We start from the raw sequence: 18,489 nt of genomic DNA, 5'->3' as shown, positions 1-18,489 counted from the left end.
TGTAGTTTTAGTCTTATTGTGTGGTGCCATCATGATGACTCACGTTTCTCATACATCTGGTCTAGTGGATATCTATTCACCACGTTTTTTACATGCTCTCACTTTGTTGAGGTCCCCATAACAATCCACCGTAGCTTTAGCCATAAATCAGATTATCCTTGAATATGAATATGAATATGAACCAACGTAATCATGTTAATCAAGAGTAAGCAGCATTACTCTGATAATTAACGTGCACGTTAACACATGCATGCGTATGAGAGCAAAGACCCAACACAATTGTGCTGTCGAGATGTAACAAACAACGGTGCAATTAGCTGTTTTCTCTTATAATTAGGACATTGTGATTGTATATGAGAGCACTACATATGCCATCCGCATCCGAGTTGAAATCATTAACCAGACCAACCTTCCACCGATCCTGTTCATTAGCAATGAGCTTCACAAATTCTGCAAAGAAGGCAACAAGTACTAGTCAGAGGCAGAGTAGGGCGGCTCTTCGCGGAATGCCGGTTGGGGAAATTAATCAATCAAACCACTGTAAATATAACAGGACGCGCGACTGCCAATGGCTGTCAGCCATTTGGCAAGCGGATGAGAGGGCACTTCAACTTTTCCAAATAACTATCGCACATTTGTGGACACAATTGCTATTGTCATTGGTTAAGTTACCTAAGCCTAAACTGGCTCCACTGTAACCCCAAAAATACTGACTGTTTTCTAAAAGTCTAAATCGCCATCCGACCGATAGCCGATAGATTCTGGGATTGTGTTTCTGACAACCATTTGAACTGCTAAATGCTCCACTATCTTCACCAGCAAAGAACGTTGTCTGTCTTCCATCTGGTGCTGGACCGTAAAGTGTACAGCAGGTTTCAAGCCTTTTCACTGAAAACGGTTGGAAACAACGCTGATGAGAGACTGATCCAAAACCATGAAGTTGTGAACTGTAAAACCAAAAACAATGAGCTGAAAGACGCTACAATGCTTTGGGGCTCATCACTACAAGTGATCCTTTTTACATACAAGTATCATGGGATCCACTGTTGAGAAATATATATATATATATACGTATATATTACTGCTGGGCAACGATTAAAATTTTTAATCGCGATTAATCGCATGGATTTTTTGAGATTAATCGCGATTAATCTCATTGTTATGGCAAAGTTCAATAATGAATTCAAAAGTAGTGTATTGCGCACTTTTATTTTAAAAGTACTGCTATATGAACAAAAGGTCAATAACATTTGGTTTGTAAACACTTTAAACAAATAAGGTTATTTTTAACAGCAGTATTCTCTTTACACAGTAGCAGTTCTATCTCTTCACTATCTGTGCTCAGTGTGTGACTGTATGTGAAACGTTCCACTGCTGTGCAACAGGAATAAAATGTTTCCGCACGTTTCAGCAAAAATGTCTGTCTTCATGACAGTCAGAGCATGTGAATGCAGCTCTACTGTTCATCAATATAATGCTGTAACTCAGAGGTGATGATGGTTACCCAGCGATCAAAGAATAAAGACACTTTACCCACAATTTAGGTGTATTTTCCCTTTAACTCACGAGATGCAGCATAATTCATACTTTGTTGGCATCTTATTCTGAAAACCGGATGCTCGTCTGAAGAAACCGGATGTTGTCTCACATTAACTTTCCGCTAACTTTCAAAGTCCTTCCCTCGCTCCCGATCTGTGCCGTTTAAATGCGTTTACCGTGACTTTCAGCATATAGGTGCACTAAAGTGTAAGTATCTGCTGAGTTGACCATGGAGATCCGAGTGTCTGCTGACTTTACCGCAGCGATGTCCAGTAGTCTCCATTCCTCCACCGCTGCCAGTGAGCAACGGACTTTCAAAATTAAAAAAAAATTTTAAATGCGTTAACGCGCTATAAAATAATTGTCGGCGTTAATTAATGAATGCGTTAACGCGATAATAACGCGTTAACTTGCCCAGCACTAATATATATATATATTGATTATAGCAGCTGAAAGTTAACCTTTTCTTTCTTGAAAACAACACTCTTCTGCCTTATAGCAGAAATGTTTAATAGGTCACTAATTAGGCGTCTTGTAGTTCTGGTAGATTACAGCTTTACAGTTCTGGTAGCCAGAATTCCCAACACCGAGCCAAATAATCAACTGGGTCAGAGGTATTCATCAACAACTCCAATCAACCCCCATGGAAATGTTAATATTGTATTTTGGGGCTGCTTTTGATAACATATTTGACATGTTCTTCCATGTTGGCTGCTGCTGTGCATATCTTCTCCAGCCTCTCACATTATATGCTGCGTTGTGACCTGTAGAGGTTTGTATGCAAGCACTAGAGGTGAGATAAGTGCACTACTGCAGTGAAACAACAGGCCTACTATTCCCTCTCCGATTAGTGGTGTCCTGGACTGACCCCTCCAAGACATCCACTCACTGTAAGCTTCAAACCAACTCCTGAGACAACAAGAGGGGGGGACTACTGATGAAGTAGTCTTTAAACCTCAAGAACACTGAGGAGTAGAAGTGAAAGAAGAAGAAGAGCAAAGATAACCGCAAAGTACGAGCAGGTAAGGAGACGAGAAAATATGGGCTAAGAGCCGGAGGGAGGCGGTGACGGGGAAGATGAAAGGGCGATGACAGACAGGTGAAGAGGCATTTGAGGTTCCACGGTGCGTTCTCACCTGGCTGGAGGCCTGGAGGATCTTGGAGCGGAAAGGCACGACGGCACACAGCACAGATAGGAACCAGAAGATGAAGAGGACCCCTGAGGACTGGACCCCGCGTAACCTCTCAAACTGGATCAGAAACGTGGCCAACAGCTGAGAGGGAGGAGGAGGGGGGGGGGGGGGGGGGGAATGGGGTTGGCCAGAGTGAGAGGCTGAGTTAGATTAGCCCCGACAGAATCACTGAGGGCATGTAAGGTGAACCACGGTCTGACTGGGTTTCACGCTGACTGCAGCAACGCCGCCGGGTTAGGCGGGCTGAAGCAGGAGTTAAGGTTTTATTCTTTAATAAGGAGGAGGAAGATCTTGTAAAGTTTAAGTGGCAGTGATATTCCAATTGATGTCCTATTATAAAATGGTATGTATGACAATTTTTTGGTATATTAACTGCTAAAAAAGTAAATAATGATGTTTAGCGTAGTACATACTGTATAGAATTAGCCATTGTGAAGACTATATGGACCAAAGACTAAAACACTGAACAAATGAATTGAAAAAATATCCAATAGATTAATTTATAACAAAATAAATTATTGCAGACCTGAAATTCCCGTAGTGGCTTGAATATATACTTTAAAGTAATACTGTGAACTATTCAACATGTTGACCCCAAACAAGTTTTTTGAGTTAAAGACAGTTGACCGAGGGCAGCAAGAGCATTCGATTAAAAAAAACAGAACCACACATCTTCTTACAAAACCTGAAAAGAGGCAACTGTTTTTGGGTGGACATATCCTCACCATGGTCATGCCCAGAACCAGCGGGGTGACGAAGTAGATGGGCGGCTGGGTGTGACCCTGCCGAAGCTCGTGGAATGTGTAGAAGAGATCGGTCCAACACACAATCCACAACAACAAGCCAAACACCTGAGAGCAGCAGAGAGAGAGGAGGAAAGACAACACAGGGAAGTAAGGGAGATGATTAACTGGCCCGTAATCTATCTAAGCATTGGAGGGAGGGGGGTTTTGGCTTTTCCTGTGCTCATTGTTCAGAAGTTAGTAATTACCATTTGCATTTAGAGTCAAATCTGACTATGAAGCAAGGAATCACTGTGCGTGTCCTTCACATATCTCAAGAATGCTTCATCCGACCTACTTCACAAGAGACGGGTGGACGGATTGTTATACGTGCAGTGTTTAAGTTGGTGCAATATGGACACGTTCAACATAAATTAACTTTGACTAAAAAAGCGAACAGCGTTTTGTTCAGCAGTGGGCTGATTGGCTCATTGACTTTTTGCTGCTGGATATACGAACGTTGCAGCCAGGCGGCAACCTCCGGTTCTGCAGAGTGAAGCCGATATGCAAGTGTCTTAAAACGTGCATTCTCTCTACTGACCAGCAGGGGGCGACTCCTCTGATTGTATAGAAGTCTATGAGAAAATGGCTCTACTTCTCTCTTATTTATTACCTCAGTAAACATTGTAAACATGAGTTTATGGTCTCAATCTCTAGTTTCAAGTCTTCTTCAATACAGCATGATGTTCATTTAGTAATTATGGTCCATTTAGAGTACAATGGACCATAAAGAGGAGTCAGCTTTAGGGCGGGGCTACTGTGATTGACAGGTCGTTGCCGCTATCACAGCCGTATCCGGCGTCTCTACATCACTCCTCCTCCTCCTCCTTCCAAATATGGTAACTTTCGTTCATCGGTTGCTGTATTCTAAGATGGCGACGGTGAAATTAAAACTAACTGTTTTGGAGCCACCAATGAAGTACTCATCAACCAACTGTATTCATAACACTGAGCGACCAATATCAATCACATGCATCGGTCTTACCGTGCGCTTTGGAGTACACAGTGTTAAAAGCGAATCTCACCGTTTTGAACCTGTTCATGATGGACATCATGATGTAGCCTCTGTTGTTCCTCTTGAGATAGAAGAGGTAGATGGGGCAGACGGCCCAAAGGTAGACGCACGGCAGCCATGACAGGACAGAGAGCTGGAAACACTCTGGGAGGTCGGGCCGATCTGTGTGGAGCGTCTGATTAGCTTCCTGCAGAGACACACAGCATGGGGAACAGCACATTAGCTTGCACGCCATCTGAGCGGTGCTATCTGAACCTTCCCACTGACCAGCACAGATCATGACTCAGACACACGCTATTGACATTGCACACACGTGGCATCACCGCTCCTCCTACACCCCCACACACCACAAGAACTTTATCGGACCGGATGTTTTCCTTGAAGTGATATCAGTAAACACTTTGACAGTATTTCCCCGTCTCTATAGTAAAGGGGGGGGGGCAAACATGTTGGAAATTCAAGTTCTTCAAGTTTACAAGCTCTCAATAACCTTAAATGCAGACAACCAGCTTTAGCTGAGAGAAGCAAGTTAAACGGGTCTTTTCAGATTCGGAGGCTGCAGGAGTGGGCCTGTGTGCAGGAAATACCAAATACCAAACGTAAAATTCAATCCCGCTTTTGAGGAATGAGACCATGTGACGTACTGAAGTGCATACAGAGCTTCACAACTGTGATACTGTGTTCTCTTCCTGAATGAATCAGATCAGAGACTTATTGCAGCTGTTAATCAGTTATATTAAAGCTACTAGGAGGACTTCATTCTGTGGACAAAAAGCAGTAATGTTTTCCACACCAGAGTCCATTTAGAAACGTTTTATTTTACTGCAGCAGAGTTTGACAGTCTGCCCCACACGGTCCTGGTTCTGGTTCTGCCGTACCTCCCTTCACTCAGGCGGGTCCAGCAGTACGGCCTGGGTCTCCAGCAGGGTGGAGGTGTCGGTGTTGGCTTCCAGCGGAGCAGAGAGGGGAAGCTCTGCTCCTAGTCGAAGGAGAGGTCGAGGTCGAGGGCAGCGGCTTAGCCGAATCTGGGTCTGTCCTGGAGCACAGGTTTGTCTGTGACTTGCCCAGGGGAAGGGCGACCACGTGCTCGGCCTAACTTGAGCACTTTAATCAATCTAGGTCACTTCTGCTGCTTCCACACTAGAATCAAAAGCATGCAGGGACCTGAAAACACGGGCTTGGGTTCACCAAGGTAAGAAACTCGAGCTCTACGTGTGGCGATATGGTAATGTTAAACTTTTCCACGACATTGTATGAAAACAGTATGATTCATTTATTTTGCTGCAGAGGGACAATGACCAAGTGATCCAGTGGACATCCGGAGGAGAAAGGTAAAGTAAACATGAATCATAGTGACACAGCGGTTCCCGTGGGCCCCTGGACAAACGCTGACTCGGGCCCACCCACAGATGGAACCAAGATAAACACAGCTGCTAGATACACCGGCACACCCACCTGCGTGAATCACGCGTGTAAGGCCAAGTGTGTGTTTGAAAGTGTTGTAGTGGTAAGGAGGTGATGGGTGATGCTCGTGCTGGTGTGTGTGTGTGTGTGTGTGTGTGTGTGTGTGTGTGTAGGGGCAGCTGTGAAACGCCCATCTCTCCTTCAGTAGTTCTGTCCGTTCTGGCTCATGAGCTCTAAGCCCGCAGCATGTTAAACTGGTGGTTTCATTACTCTTCTTGACAGGAAAGATTGAACTGAGCACGAGCGAAAAGCTTCGCTGATTTTCTTTTCTTTTTGACCCAGATTTGAATTTCACGTTGTTTTAAAAATTCACAAATATAGATTTATTTTCAGTTGATCTTAACTGAACTACATGTGCTTTATTATACAGGTATTTGTGAGGCAAACGACCACGAAATTCTGGCTTTATATATCTATTTTTGTCCATGACTTTTCCAGGTTTTTCATGACTGTATATGAACCGTGTACCAAACACATCCCTATCTCACTCCGCATGGAAAAGTAAATGTCAAATTTAAAAGCATTCAGATATCTCCCGCTGCACACGGGGGGAAAGGCAGCGAGCAAATATCATGTTTACTAACTGACCGTACCAGGCGAGGAGTTTGTCTTTGCACTTGCACACACACACACACACACACACACACACACACACACACACACACACACACACACACACACACACACACACACACACACACACACACACACACACACACACACACACACACACACACACACACACACACACACACACACACACACACACACACACACACACACACACACGGGTGAGAAAAGGCACTGAATGTAAACTAGACGGGGTTTAATTCGTTTCTGCTACGGTAGTTCGCCTTTCAAAAGGAACATTCATGTGAGCAAATACGACAAGGGGGAAACTTTTCAAACATTTGATAGCGGATATTAACGCTCTTCTGAAAGTGAAAACGGGAGATTGTTTCCATGGATGAGGGGAGAAAATAAAGGCTCCTCTGGTTGTTATGAAAGAATGTGGTCACTCCCTTTTTTTAAATGATTCACCTGATACAGAGTCGGTTTTCTGCACAGAAGAACTTGTGGAGGCTTGACAAAGTTAACGATCAATATCAATTCACAGCATTGTTGATAACGAAATATCTTGAACTCAAACACATTTCATAAGCATTAATAGTCCAGAGCTCACCGTGAGGAGCATTTCAAATAGAAGCTATTAAATGGTGACAAAGGCATCAGAAATTATAATCATTCATAACCAAAGCAGACTTTTTCTGATGATAATCATGAAAAAAGGAGAGAAAAGCTGCTCCTAACACACTCTTAGGAAATGCATAATGGCTGCCCTTCATTCCACTTCACAGACTTTCAGGCTGTTATCACTACACTTGAAACTTCAACAAAAGGTGAGATAAAAGAAAAAGAAAAGGGGTGAGGCGCTTTGCTATTACAGCCAGCCGGCTTCAGTGGGTCAGGCTTAGACCTCACAATCAAAGAACAGGGAGCCTGAAACCAGTCCTCTAGACGATGAGGCAGAGAGTGCCCCCCCCCCCCCCCCCCCCCCCGTGGGTTTCTTCACTCGTGGGATTGTTGCGTAGCACCGAGCTATTATCAACGGACGGTTTCAGAGCCACAGGGATCTATTGCTAAAGCCCGACTTCAAAAACAAACAGAAACCTGCTCCAGTCTGATGTGCTCTAATAAAGGCCGTGTGGCAAATGATGGCATTGAAGCAGAGTAGAAGTGTGTGTACGATTATGGAGTTTTTCTATAACGCATTAAAGTAAACTTGTGCAAATAAACACTTTTCACTGAAAGAGTTTTTTGTATTTCTCAATACTCAGTGACTAACAAGAATAACAAGATCAAGTTATACAAACAAAAATGCTGCCTGTTATACATCAACAGAATTGGTCGGCTGTTATTTCTCAGAAGGTTGCCACTGGCCAGGAGCGATGCGGCACCGTGCACCGTTTTGACCTGAACTTTTAGTTCTATTTATTCCCCGTCGCTCGATTTGAAGGCGCCCAAGAGATATGAAGTGACTCTCTCTGAACGATGAGTAATCGCCGTACCCGCTTCACAGTAAAAGCATTCCTGAGGCTGAGTGATGGAAAGCTTTTACTGTGAAGAAGCAGGAAGTTTACATTAGCAGTATATTACATTACATTACGGTCTGCTCATGCTAAACTTCCAAAGCTGTCTTTCGTGGCTTGTTAGGGCAACCTCATCTGAATGCCGGGGTCGCTCAGTAGGCCAGTCCCTGCCTGTCAAATTCCACTGCTCTAACATATAGTTACTAGTCATAGTATAGAAACAAACAACTATTTGCTATCTATAGATATAGTGGCGTAGTGATGCCTGGAGGAGAGAATGGAGTTCATTGTATCTGCTTAGGCTAAACTACAGGGGCTGGCCTCGTCTGTATAATACGGCCCATCACACGGAGAAGGCTCAACAGCGTGTGCGAGCATCCCACACACTCGACACTCTCAACACAACCCTCTGTAGCATGTTATATAGTCGTCTACAGTCTGCATAATACGTTACATTACATTACAGTCATTTAGCAGACGCTTTTATCCAAAGCGACTTACAATTCAGATTCTATCACATTTCTACGGGAGCAATTTTTGGGGTTAAGTGTCTTGCTCAAGGACACATCGACATGCAATTAGCGGAGCCGGAACCGGGGACCGAACCACCGATCCTCTGATTGAAGTACGGCCCTGCTATCCACTTCGCCACAGTCGCCCATACAGTACCACAGTATCACATCGCAGCTCTGAAACAGCCAGAGGGAAGCAGACCAGCAGTCTGAAATCTGCAAGAAGAGGAACAACCCTCCAAACCACAACACTCCCTTCAGCACTCTACAAATATATTTCACGACCAGGGCAGGCCCCAAAGCCTGGCTCTGTTGATCCATCACAGAACGGAGAGAACACAAACAGAAGGTTTCTCTCTACGTTACGTTTTTAAATCAACCTGATTTGTCCAGACACAAATCCGCCAGAGACGGCAGATTCAGCTCGAGCTAATTAACAGGACATTAAGCTGGAGAGACACTGCTGTAACATTGTAACATGCCGTTAGTCAGAGCGGGGTTGAGTAAATCATTTCTTCACAACAGAAACTTCCTTGAGCAAAATCCAATCAAATATGATAATAAACATAATTTATGGCTCAATAGCTTTACAAATATACATTTAAAAGACAGTTGATGCTAAAATAAAGAAGTGAAATTAAAAACCAATCTGACCATTAAGAATAATTAAAAATGAGAGAATTAGTTGCCTGCTTTGCTTGTTTTTTAAATACCTTTATCTTTTAAGATGTGGGGCACCATCATGACCAACAGTAACTAGCAAAGAAAGAAAAGTAAAAGCATTGTACAAGAACACACAGAATTAAGTCTTGTTTTGTAATAAAACACTGGGGAAAAAAAACACTTTTTATCTGATCAATAATCCATCAATCTAATAGTCAACACATTGATCGATTATCAAAATAGTCGTTAGTTGCAGCCCTAGTAGTCTCATATTTACGGTAATGATATCAATCTTCTTATCTAACGCCCCCGGCTGCTACTCTGTCCAGCTGTCAGAGCTACCATGGAGCCCACACTGTCACTAACTGCACTCTCTGAATAAATATGATCTCATTTTTTGTGAAAAGACGATTTCAAAGAGAAGCACACAGAAGGCTTCACAATATGCATTTCCAGAATATATCCAGGAGGATCGCGCCCTCTGCTCAGAAGGTATACGGAGCAACAGTCCCGCCGTGAACAGGCTGTGTTAAAGGGGCTCATGACTCGCTCCAGATCCTCGAAACCAGCCTGAAAAAAATGAAGAAAATCAGAAACGATAGCGCGAGAGTCAATGGAGCACCGCTGGATGGTCGCTGGATGGTCGTACCCTGGTCTGAGCTGGCCGACACTACGCTGATTGGCCAGTCTGTGTTCGAGGGGCGGGACCTAGCGAAGGGTCAGTTAATGCTATGTCAATCTGTACCAGCTTGTGGAGTCTAAGTCAGTAACAGTCAGCCAACACACCTCTAAAAGTAGTGCAGGTGGTGTGGGGTGCTTTCTAGTGTATTCAGAGGTTTGAGAGAATAAATGGCTGCAGGCTGTCCATCTGTTCCCTGTTACACTGAAAATCTGTCTGGTTAAGGCCGATGATAGTAAAGACAGGAATCGCTGCTGTTCGTTTGCACTCCGACATGGAAAACATTAGCAGTGTTATTCATGTATCTGTGTTCTTCACAGTTTACTGGACGCTCACGGATTCCTTGAATGCAGACATAGACATTCCTATCCGTGTGCTTTAGACGCAACTTTCTGTCTTACTTGAAAGTGAAAACCAATAAAACTGTTGCAGAACACACAGGAAGTGACTCAGACAGGAAGGATAATAAATCACAGGCCGGCCTGCAGTCAGATATGGATAACTCCATGAATTAACATTATCATTTTTTCATTTATCAAGAGAGAAGCAGACAGAAGGGTGAACAATATGCGCTAGCTGCTAATGTTAGCTCCCCAGGTTTTTTATGTAGCAATGTAATGTTTTAGAAACGTATATCTCCTTCTAACCCCTCTGGGTAACGAGCATCACTATTACACAACATTAAACCGTGAGCAGCTCCAAATCCACGAAATCAGCCTGAAAATTAAGGAAATCTGAAACCATTGCATGAGAGTCTATGGAGCAGAGCCGGATAGATGTCGGACCCTGTCGGAGCGAGGCCAATACTACACTATGATTGGCCAATCTGCGTTCAGGGGTGGAACTTATAGTGACGGGTCAATCGGGTGCAGGGAAGTTGTATTGATGGAACATTTTATATTTAATTGTTAATTTGAATTAAGTTCTGGAAGTTGGTTTTAACAAGTGAAATCTATGATAAATGAGTGGATGGGCGAGTGGAAGGCAAATATTCGGATGCAATGATTGTGAGATGTTTCTAACTGAGACGAAATTTGGGATCAAAGAAATGACAAATGACTCATCAAGCCAAACCTAGATAAGAAAATACTGAATTTACTTTATGGAGCCATTATCATTACTGTTATTATTTCCCTGCAGTCATTCACAGTGCGGAAAAAAACCCTCAACAGATACATGCTGACTACTGGGAAGCAGGGAACTTTCCCACCAAACGCCCCTCCATGACATCGTGACTTTCACTTCTTCAATTTCTATTCAGCCTCAGCCTACAGCAGCGAAACCTCGACTAGGGAGGACATGAAATATGTCCAGACTTATGCAACACCTTATAGCTTACACCGAGCTCTCCATCAACACAAGGGTAACCCAAGCCGCCGCTGACAGTCTGAATCGTTGGTATTAACTGCTGCTGATGAATGGGTTTGGGATCATGTCTGTGCTGCCTGCCACACATTATGTCTGCTGCTGCTACGCCTCCTTGTGAATACACTCCTTGTAGCTTTTGTAACTGGAGCACACGGTCAATTCATGCGTTAGTCGGGGCTTAGGGAAACTATTTCACCAAAAGGTCCATTAGAAGCTCTTCAGGAGCTTTTGATTATATCTCATGATCTTCCTAAGCAAATGAAGTTTGCCCAATTGTCATAGAACTGTGGATTTTCAATTTTTGATTATTAAATCAAATCCAGTTATTAATGCTATTCAAGGCTGACCTTTTTTTTAACAGCTGTATTAAAGGGATAGTTTGGATGTTTTGAAGTGGGCACATTTGGAGCATGTGGCTAGTTCTTACACATTGCGCCTTTAAGCAGAGATGGACATGGCTACCTAAAAATGCTCACAGTGAACCATTATTATTGGCCTTTGTAGCGAGATTGTTTTACCAACTGCTGTTTGCGAACATCAAGAATGAACTTTCAATCTCAATATTTTGGACTTTATGACCAGGCACAGTCAGACAGGGAGCACAGCTCACGCAACATGTAAATCATGTCCCACATGCCAGTCACAGAATCCAGCTATAACACGCTCCAACATTTGCATGCCATCCACGCCACAGTCTGCTGTTGTTGCTCCAATGAGTGACGCATTAACCCACCCTGCAAAACAAATGCACCAGCGATAGCAGTGCACACAATCTCCTAACCTGTCACATGAAATGATTCCAAAAATAATACGCACGTTCGTTGTCAACACTCGACGATGGCCTCAGAGCGAGGCTCTAAGCGTTACCGGGGTTTTGCACCTGGCTTCAGCAGAGGGGTATTCAGTTGGTGGCAATCTGCAACCACACTGCTAGATGCCACCAATTCCTACACACTGCCCCAAATCGTCAGATGTAGCAATAACGAAAACAATCTTTAGTTGCAGTCCTAATCTGGTAGCCTATTAGATAGAGTTTACAATTCAATTGGAACATATTGTTACTTTGTTGCACAGGAATCAATGTTTCAGACTTCCCCATGTTAGTGACACACTGACACAAAAGTCAAATGCAACAATTTCAAAGTTCTTGTTCAGCAAGCGTGGTCTCAAATTTGGCACGCTTTTGGGATCAGATCTAAGAGATGTTGATCTTTTGAAGGTGACACTTGAAAGTGAAAAGCAACCATTATATCAGCGTGTTAGCAGATACACAGGACCTTTAAAGCCCCTTTCCGTCAAGATTGTGTGCAGGCTATCGCTTGAAAGCTTGTTAATTAATCTTCCTTACAAAGCAAGGAGCTGTTGGAGTGCTGGTTTTACAAACGTAAGTCTATTTTGAGCTTCACCTTTTATCAACTGGAGATAAAACCGGTTGTATCTGACATATTTTTTACAAACAATGAGATTGCAAATGAAGTCCTTGTTCTGAAGCCTTCGTGTTTAAACCGACTCGCACAGAACATGCATTTTTGAGTGCTGGGGGTGATTACAACTGCCTCTGTTTGTTTGAAGTGGTCGTAAACAGCAGCAACCAGTTTAGATCACCTCAGATCACCTCAAAAACAAGCCGGCCCTCAGTGTAATATCCAATTCAAAGAGTCCTCGATGACGTCTCATGGCAGAACTTGCGCAGATCTGTATCAGATGTCAATGTGAACCAGTGGTTTGATTTATGGCTGTGGGAATGCGTGTTTGCCATGTTTATCATTCACAGGATTAAACACACATTATTATTTGCGTGGGTAGAAAAGGCACTCTGTGTGACCCCGGTTACCTTTAACAGAGCGTCATCCTCCAGCTCTCTGAGGAAAAGTGGTGTAAGAAATAGAAAGTTTCCATAATATTCCCATTAGGATTTAACGTGTCTGTGTGTGGTACTACCTCATCCTAATACCCTACTACGGTATTTCTTATCTCCTATAGTACTCATGATACTTACTGATAGGGTGTCTGTGGTGACTAACAGTGATATGCATCTCTTGTTGGTGATTTTGTCTACAATGATATGTGTATAAAGTAGCTATTATACTTTATGTGATTTTATCACCATGCAGAAATATTCCCAATGAGACTGCAGCATGTGTTTAATATGCTATCCATTAGATACATACTTTGTAGTATTGTTATCTCTAGTGTACTATCACTGTATTATTCCTAGAGGGACGTAGCTACTGTATACTGACTCTGAGATAAGTTCCCCGACCTTATCGTGTCGAAGGTGTACACTAAATACTACAAAACATTCATATTTAGCTATATAATCTTACAGTTTCCTACAGGAGTACATGTCCTCGAGGACAGCACAGTGTCCTGCCTCTCTATACAGCAAACGATACGTAATTCGGCATTAATTGGGAGCTTGTCAACACAGTAAAGGCTATTAAGAGGGTTATATATATACTTAGCTATGACCGCTGGTGTACTTCTAAATGGCTGCCCGGAAAAGAAAAGAAAAGCATGGCATAACATTGCTCAACCTTGCCAGGTAGTACACATGCATACATACACACGGCCAATGGAGTTACAGTAGGCTATCTTGTAACATACACGCCACTCGTGGAAAAACCAGGGGAGCGGACCACAGCGAGTGACGGGAAACCGTACTCACCCAGAAAGGGAGCTCTGGTCCGCAAAGCGGCTCCATCTCTTGTCAGCCGGCGGGAGACCGTGGGAACCGACGGAGAGCTATTTAAACCTCGCTACCGGTCGACAGCTTTCCCCTGTTCCTTTGCGGTAAAAAAATTAAAAAAAAACGCTCGCTGACTGTCACATGCCACACAGACCGGTACGGTACGTGTTGCGGAGGCGCTTCGGTTTCTGTTGACAGCGTGGACCGACCTGCGCCGAGAAACGCTCCGCAACTTCCGCTCTGCTGAGAGACGGAAAAGAAAAGTCGTCTCGGAGTCAGCGGAGAATAAGTTGAATGGGAGGTTGTCATGATGGCAGGGTGTCAGCTTGCTTGGCCCCGCCCCCTCCCCCCTCTCGCTCTCTCTCTCTCTCTCTCCCCTTCTCTCTCTCTCTCTCCCCCTCTCACTCACTCTCTGTCTCTCTCTCTTTCTCTCTGTTTCTCTCTGTCTCTCCCCCTCTCTCTCTGTCTCTCTCTCTGTCCCCCCCCTCTCTCTCTCTGTCCCCCCCTCTCTCTCTCTGTCTCTCTCTCTATCTCTCTCTGTTTATTGCCAAAATTTACACATAGGAGGAATTTGACTAGGTGAATGGTGCATAACAATAAGCATTAGTATGTGACATCATTTAAAAATAGAAAATATTCCAATTTTTATATGATAAACAAACAAATAACATTATGTTAAAACAAGTATTACTAAAATTGCAAGTGTATATTGATAGAGAAAAGATGTGCAAGGGTGTGTAACTGTAAGAAATTGTCCTGGGGATGTAAGTGTCTGAGTCAGTGGGCTTTATTGATGAACCCAACTGCAGACAGGAAGACACTGTTCATGTGGCGTGAGGTCTTGGTCCTGATGGACCGCAGTCTCCTGCCTGAGGGATAGGGACTCAAATAGTTTGTGTCCAAGTTGGGTGAGAGGGGTCGGCTACAATCTCTGTTCGCCGCCTCAGGGTCCTGGAGGCGAACAAGTCGTTGAGGGACGGCAGATTGCAGTCAATCACCCTCTGAGCAGAGCGAAGGATCAGAGGATGGACGCAATGATGGCTGTGTAGAAGTGCACCATCATTGTCCTCTTCAGCTGCCTCAGCAAGTGCATCCTCTGCTGAGCTTTCTTGGTGATGGAGCTGATGTTCAGCTCCCACTTGAGGTCCTGGGTTATGGTGGAGCCCAGGAAGCGGAAGGACTCCACAGCGTCGACGGGGGAGTCACACAGGGTGATAGGAGCAGGAAATCCACAACCATCTCCACTATCTTTAGAGCGTTGAACTCTAGGTTGTTCAGACCGCACCAGTTCACCAGATGGTCAATCTCCCACTTGTAGGCGGACTCATCTCCACCAGAGATGAGTCCAATGAGGGTGGTGTCATCCGCCAACTTCAGGAGCGTGACGGACTGGTGACTGAGGTGCAGCTGTTTGTATATAGGGAGAAGAGCAGAGGGGAAAGAACGCAGCCTTCGGGGGCAACCAGCTTGCAGGCCTCCGTCATTGCTGGAGTGGGGGGGCTTTGGGCTTGTGATCTGACTGAGTGACCGAGTCACTTGCTGAGAGCTGGTGTTACAGTTTCTCAGAGTGCTGTCGTTTAGCGTCTCTCACTGCCTTGCTAAACCTGTATTTTGACTCTCTAAACATGCTAAATGCCTGATCCGTATGCAACCGCTGAGTTCAGCCAGGGTTTGTCGTTGTTGTAACTCACCCTGGTGCATGGTGCTCATTGGTAGCAGTCCTGAAAACATCCCAGTCTGTACAGTCCAAGCACGACGGGCGTGCTCTCTCTCTCACACACACACACACACACACACACAACATGACACACATGACTCAACAAATTGAAATCTGTCGCTTTTGCTGAATCATGCCATCACGGTTTTATAAAGTGAGGAATATAATTACAGGCAGACTAGAGCCGGGCCAGAGTGACATTTTGGTGGTCCTCACAATTCATGAAGGACCAGCAGTCAGGAGCAGAGGGTCGGGGTGAAGTGAGTTACATAAATGTACGAGGTTTGGGCTTATGTCAGGTCCTCACAATGATACGTCTGTGTGTGGGAGAGGTGCAGCAACAGGTCCTCAGCCCCACCCATTGAGTGTCTGTCTGCACCTTCATACGTCCATATAGCTGAATACATTACAGACATTTAAGGAATGTAAAGCCTTCATTTTACAGCCCGGAAGGTTTACTCAAGCAATTCTGTACACACTAGCAATGTTAGTAGGCCGATTGCTCTGCCACTCCACAATCTATGCCAATTAGCATACATCTCCAGAACTGAAACCTGAAGATTGGATGAAGCCAAATAAAAATTGATTTAATGTCACAAGTTTTTACAGAGGGAATATAGGATATTTCCTTTTATCTCTCCATAAATCAGAAATTACTGTCAACAGAAAATCCATTCTGCCATGTTTTAGGTCTAAAATGTTGTATAAATCAGGCTACGAATTAAAGGAATAAACCCGTCAGTGAAATCCTTCAGAATATAGATGGGAATGAAACTAGAAAGTTTGCTGTTTGTTAGTGCTCCTGAAGTAGAGATTGAGAAAACAATAATTTGGAGAAAACGGCCTTTATGGATATGTGAAATGACATACATTTTGAAGGCACTACAGGTGAATAGGTGAAACTTCCTCGGTTGATTACTTACATTGAGACAATAATTTTTCAGATTTTCTAATACTTTTGAAATGTTATTTTTGAATATGCAAATGAAGAGTTATCTAATGCCAACTTGTCCCCGAATAAACAACTGGACCTAATGATGACAGAACGGGCCCTAAAGTCCTGCCTCAGAACCATCACTAACCCACTCCTTGACCCCCCACAGTTTCTACAGAGCCAACAGGTATGTTCATCTCATCCTCCAGGGCCTGGCTGGACCCCTCAGGAACCTATGCCTGGATCCTGTTTGTGGACCTCAGCTCTGCCGTTAACGGCTTCAATCTGGCTCTGCTGCAGGACAATCTCTTCCCAGCAGTGGATGGCTTGCTTCCTGTCTGACAGGAAGCTGCACGTGAAGGTGGGGGAAACGCGTCTCTAACTCCCGGACCATCAGCACCGGTTCCCCCTCAAGGCCGTGGAAATGGTTTTGGGTTTTAAGAAGAAAGTATCTTTCAGTGAAAACAAAACTGCGGCGACAGAAAGCATCTTCAACACAGCATGTGACTTGTCGCCTCTCATAACAGAACAGATGCAGGTCTCTGTTCGCTTGCCCCGTGGCCACCAGCTCCTTCTAATTTGTTAGGAAGGGTGAAATGCAAAGGGGCCGACGTCTCCAGAGGGATAGATAACTAAAAACGTATTAGAACCTTGATTCACAGTAGTCATCTCACCCTTTTTCCATGTCAGGGATCGCAGAGAGAGGTCAGAGATAACTGTGCTCTTGGAGGGGGATTTAGTGAGACCTCTGGGATCAGGGTGGGATATCCCACATTTAAAGATGTAAGTGTGAAACAGCTGACAGCCCAGCGCTGATGAAGCTGTGTAAGCTCGGGCAAAAGGTGTCAGAATGCAGCAACCCGGAGCAGACGTTCTCGTTTTACGGCTTAACCTTGCTCTTAATATGTTTCTGACTAAATCTTTAGATTTATATTTGATCAAGCGCCGCCTATTGACAGTTTGATTAGAGTTCACGAGCAGGGATTTAAAACGCTGCGTCGCCTCTGATTGGTTGTTTTTCTTGGGCCACGGTGGAATCTTGCAAAAGCTAATGAGGCAGAGAAACCTGTTTTTTCCCCCACAGATTAAATGTCACATGTACTACTGTCAGGATATAGTGACAGTTTGAGCAAATGGGACAAAAAAAAGTTATTTTCCTAAAAAGATACCAACTGCTGCTTTAACAGTTAGTGTGAAAAAGTCCCTAATGAGACATATCGCTTTACAGTTACATCGCCGGGTCGGATCACAATATGATGCACTCTTCCCTTGCAAGTGAAACTCCCAAAAATGTTTATAAACTCAAATCCCTGCAGTTTGACATTTCCTAAAAAACATTACAGAGGACACATGAGAGCTACCGAGTCCGTCTGATTTAGTTTGGGCTGTAGTTGCTACGGTTACAGCCGCCTGAGTTAAAGAGTCACTGATCTTTGAAGTTCTCAGTAATCTTTTGAGTTTGTGGTGGTGGTTTATCTGATTAATCAGTTTTGACAATAAAAAAAACATCAGATAAAAGCGTAATATACCAAGGCCTGTTCTGCATGCAAATCATTTCAGGCCAAACCATAGAGGAAAGACAGAGTTAGAATTACACAGTGCATTGCTTTGTATTTGGTTTGTGATGCAAAATAGCTGATTTGTCCAACGTTGGTGGAGAGAGGGAACTTTATGTTTAGGAAAGACATTCGACTTTAAGTTATATTGTAGTGGAATTCCTTCTCTCTGGAGCGGTGAGGCTTTGTTAAGTCTCAGTCCTGCTGCAGGTGTCACTCCTTCTCGTTCAACAAGGGGAATCTGATTACGGGACGTTAAATCCTCAGTGTTCCAAGAAGAGCCCTTGG

At 44.0% G+C, this 18,489-nt stretch overlaps 1 protein-coding gene across 2 annotated transcripts in view; it reads right to left on the bottom strand.

Moving 5' to 3' along the window:
* abcc3 (ATP-binding cassette, sub-family C (CFTR/MRP), member 3) overlaps positions 1 to 14,338 on the bottom strand; it is a 46,145-nt gene extending 31,807 nt beyond the window's left edge. For both annotated transcript variants that reach the window (XM_076093118.1, XM_076093115.1), the window contains exons 1-4: positions 13,974 to 14,338; positions 4,540 to 4,716; positions 3,458 to 3,583; positions 2,676 to 2,813 (exon numbers count right to left, since the gene is read on the bottom strand). In XM_076093118.1, coding sequence (XP_075949233.1) covers positions 2,676 to 2,813; positions 3,458 to 3,583; positions 4,540 to 4,716; positions 13,974 to 14,009 — 477 coding nt within the window. In that variant the 5' untranslated portion in view covers positions 14,010 to 14,338. The remainder of the gene's footprint in view (positions 1 to 2,675; positions 2,814 to 3,457; positions 3,584 to 4,539; positions 4,717 to 13,973) is intronic.
* Between the last annotated feature and the right edge of the window lie 4,151 nt (positions 14,339 to 18,489).

This window comes from Anarhichas minor, unplaced genomic scaffold, assembly GCF_050575085.1.
Source record: "Anarhichas minor isolate MPS153535 unplaced genomic scaffold, ASM5057508v1 ptg000017l, whole genome shotgun sequence".
NCBI lineage: Eukaryota > Metazoa > Chordata > Actinopteri > Perciformes > Anarhichadidae > Anarhichas > Anarhichas minor.
Note: the sequence above shows the minus strand (reverse complement) of the source record. Positions and strands in the feature narration are given on the sequence as shown.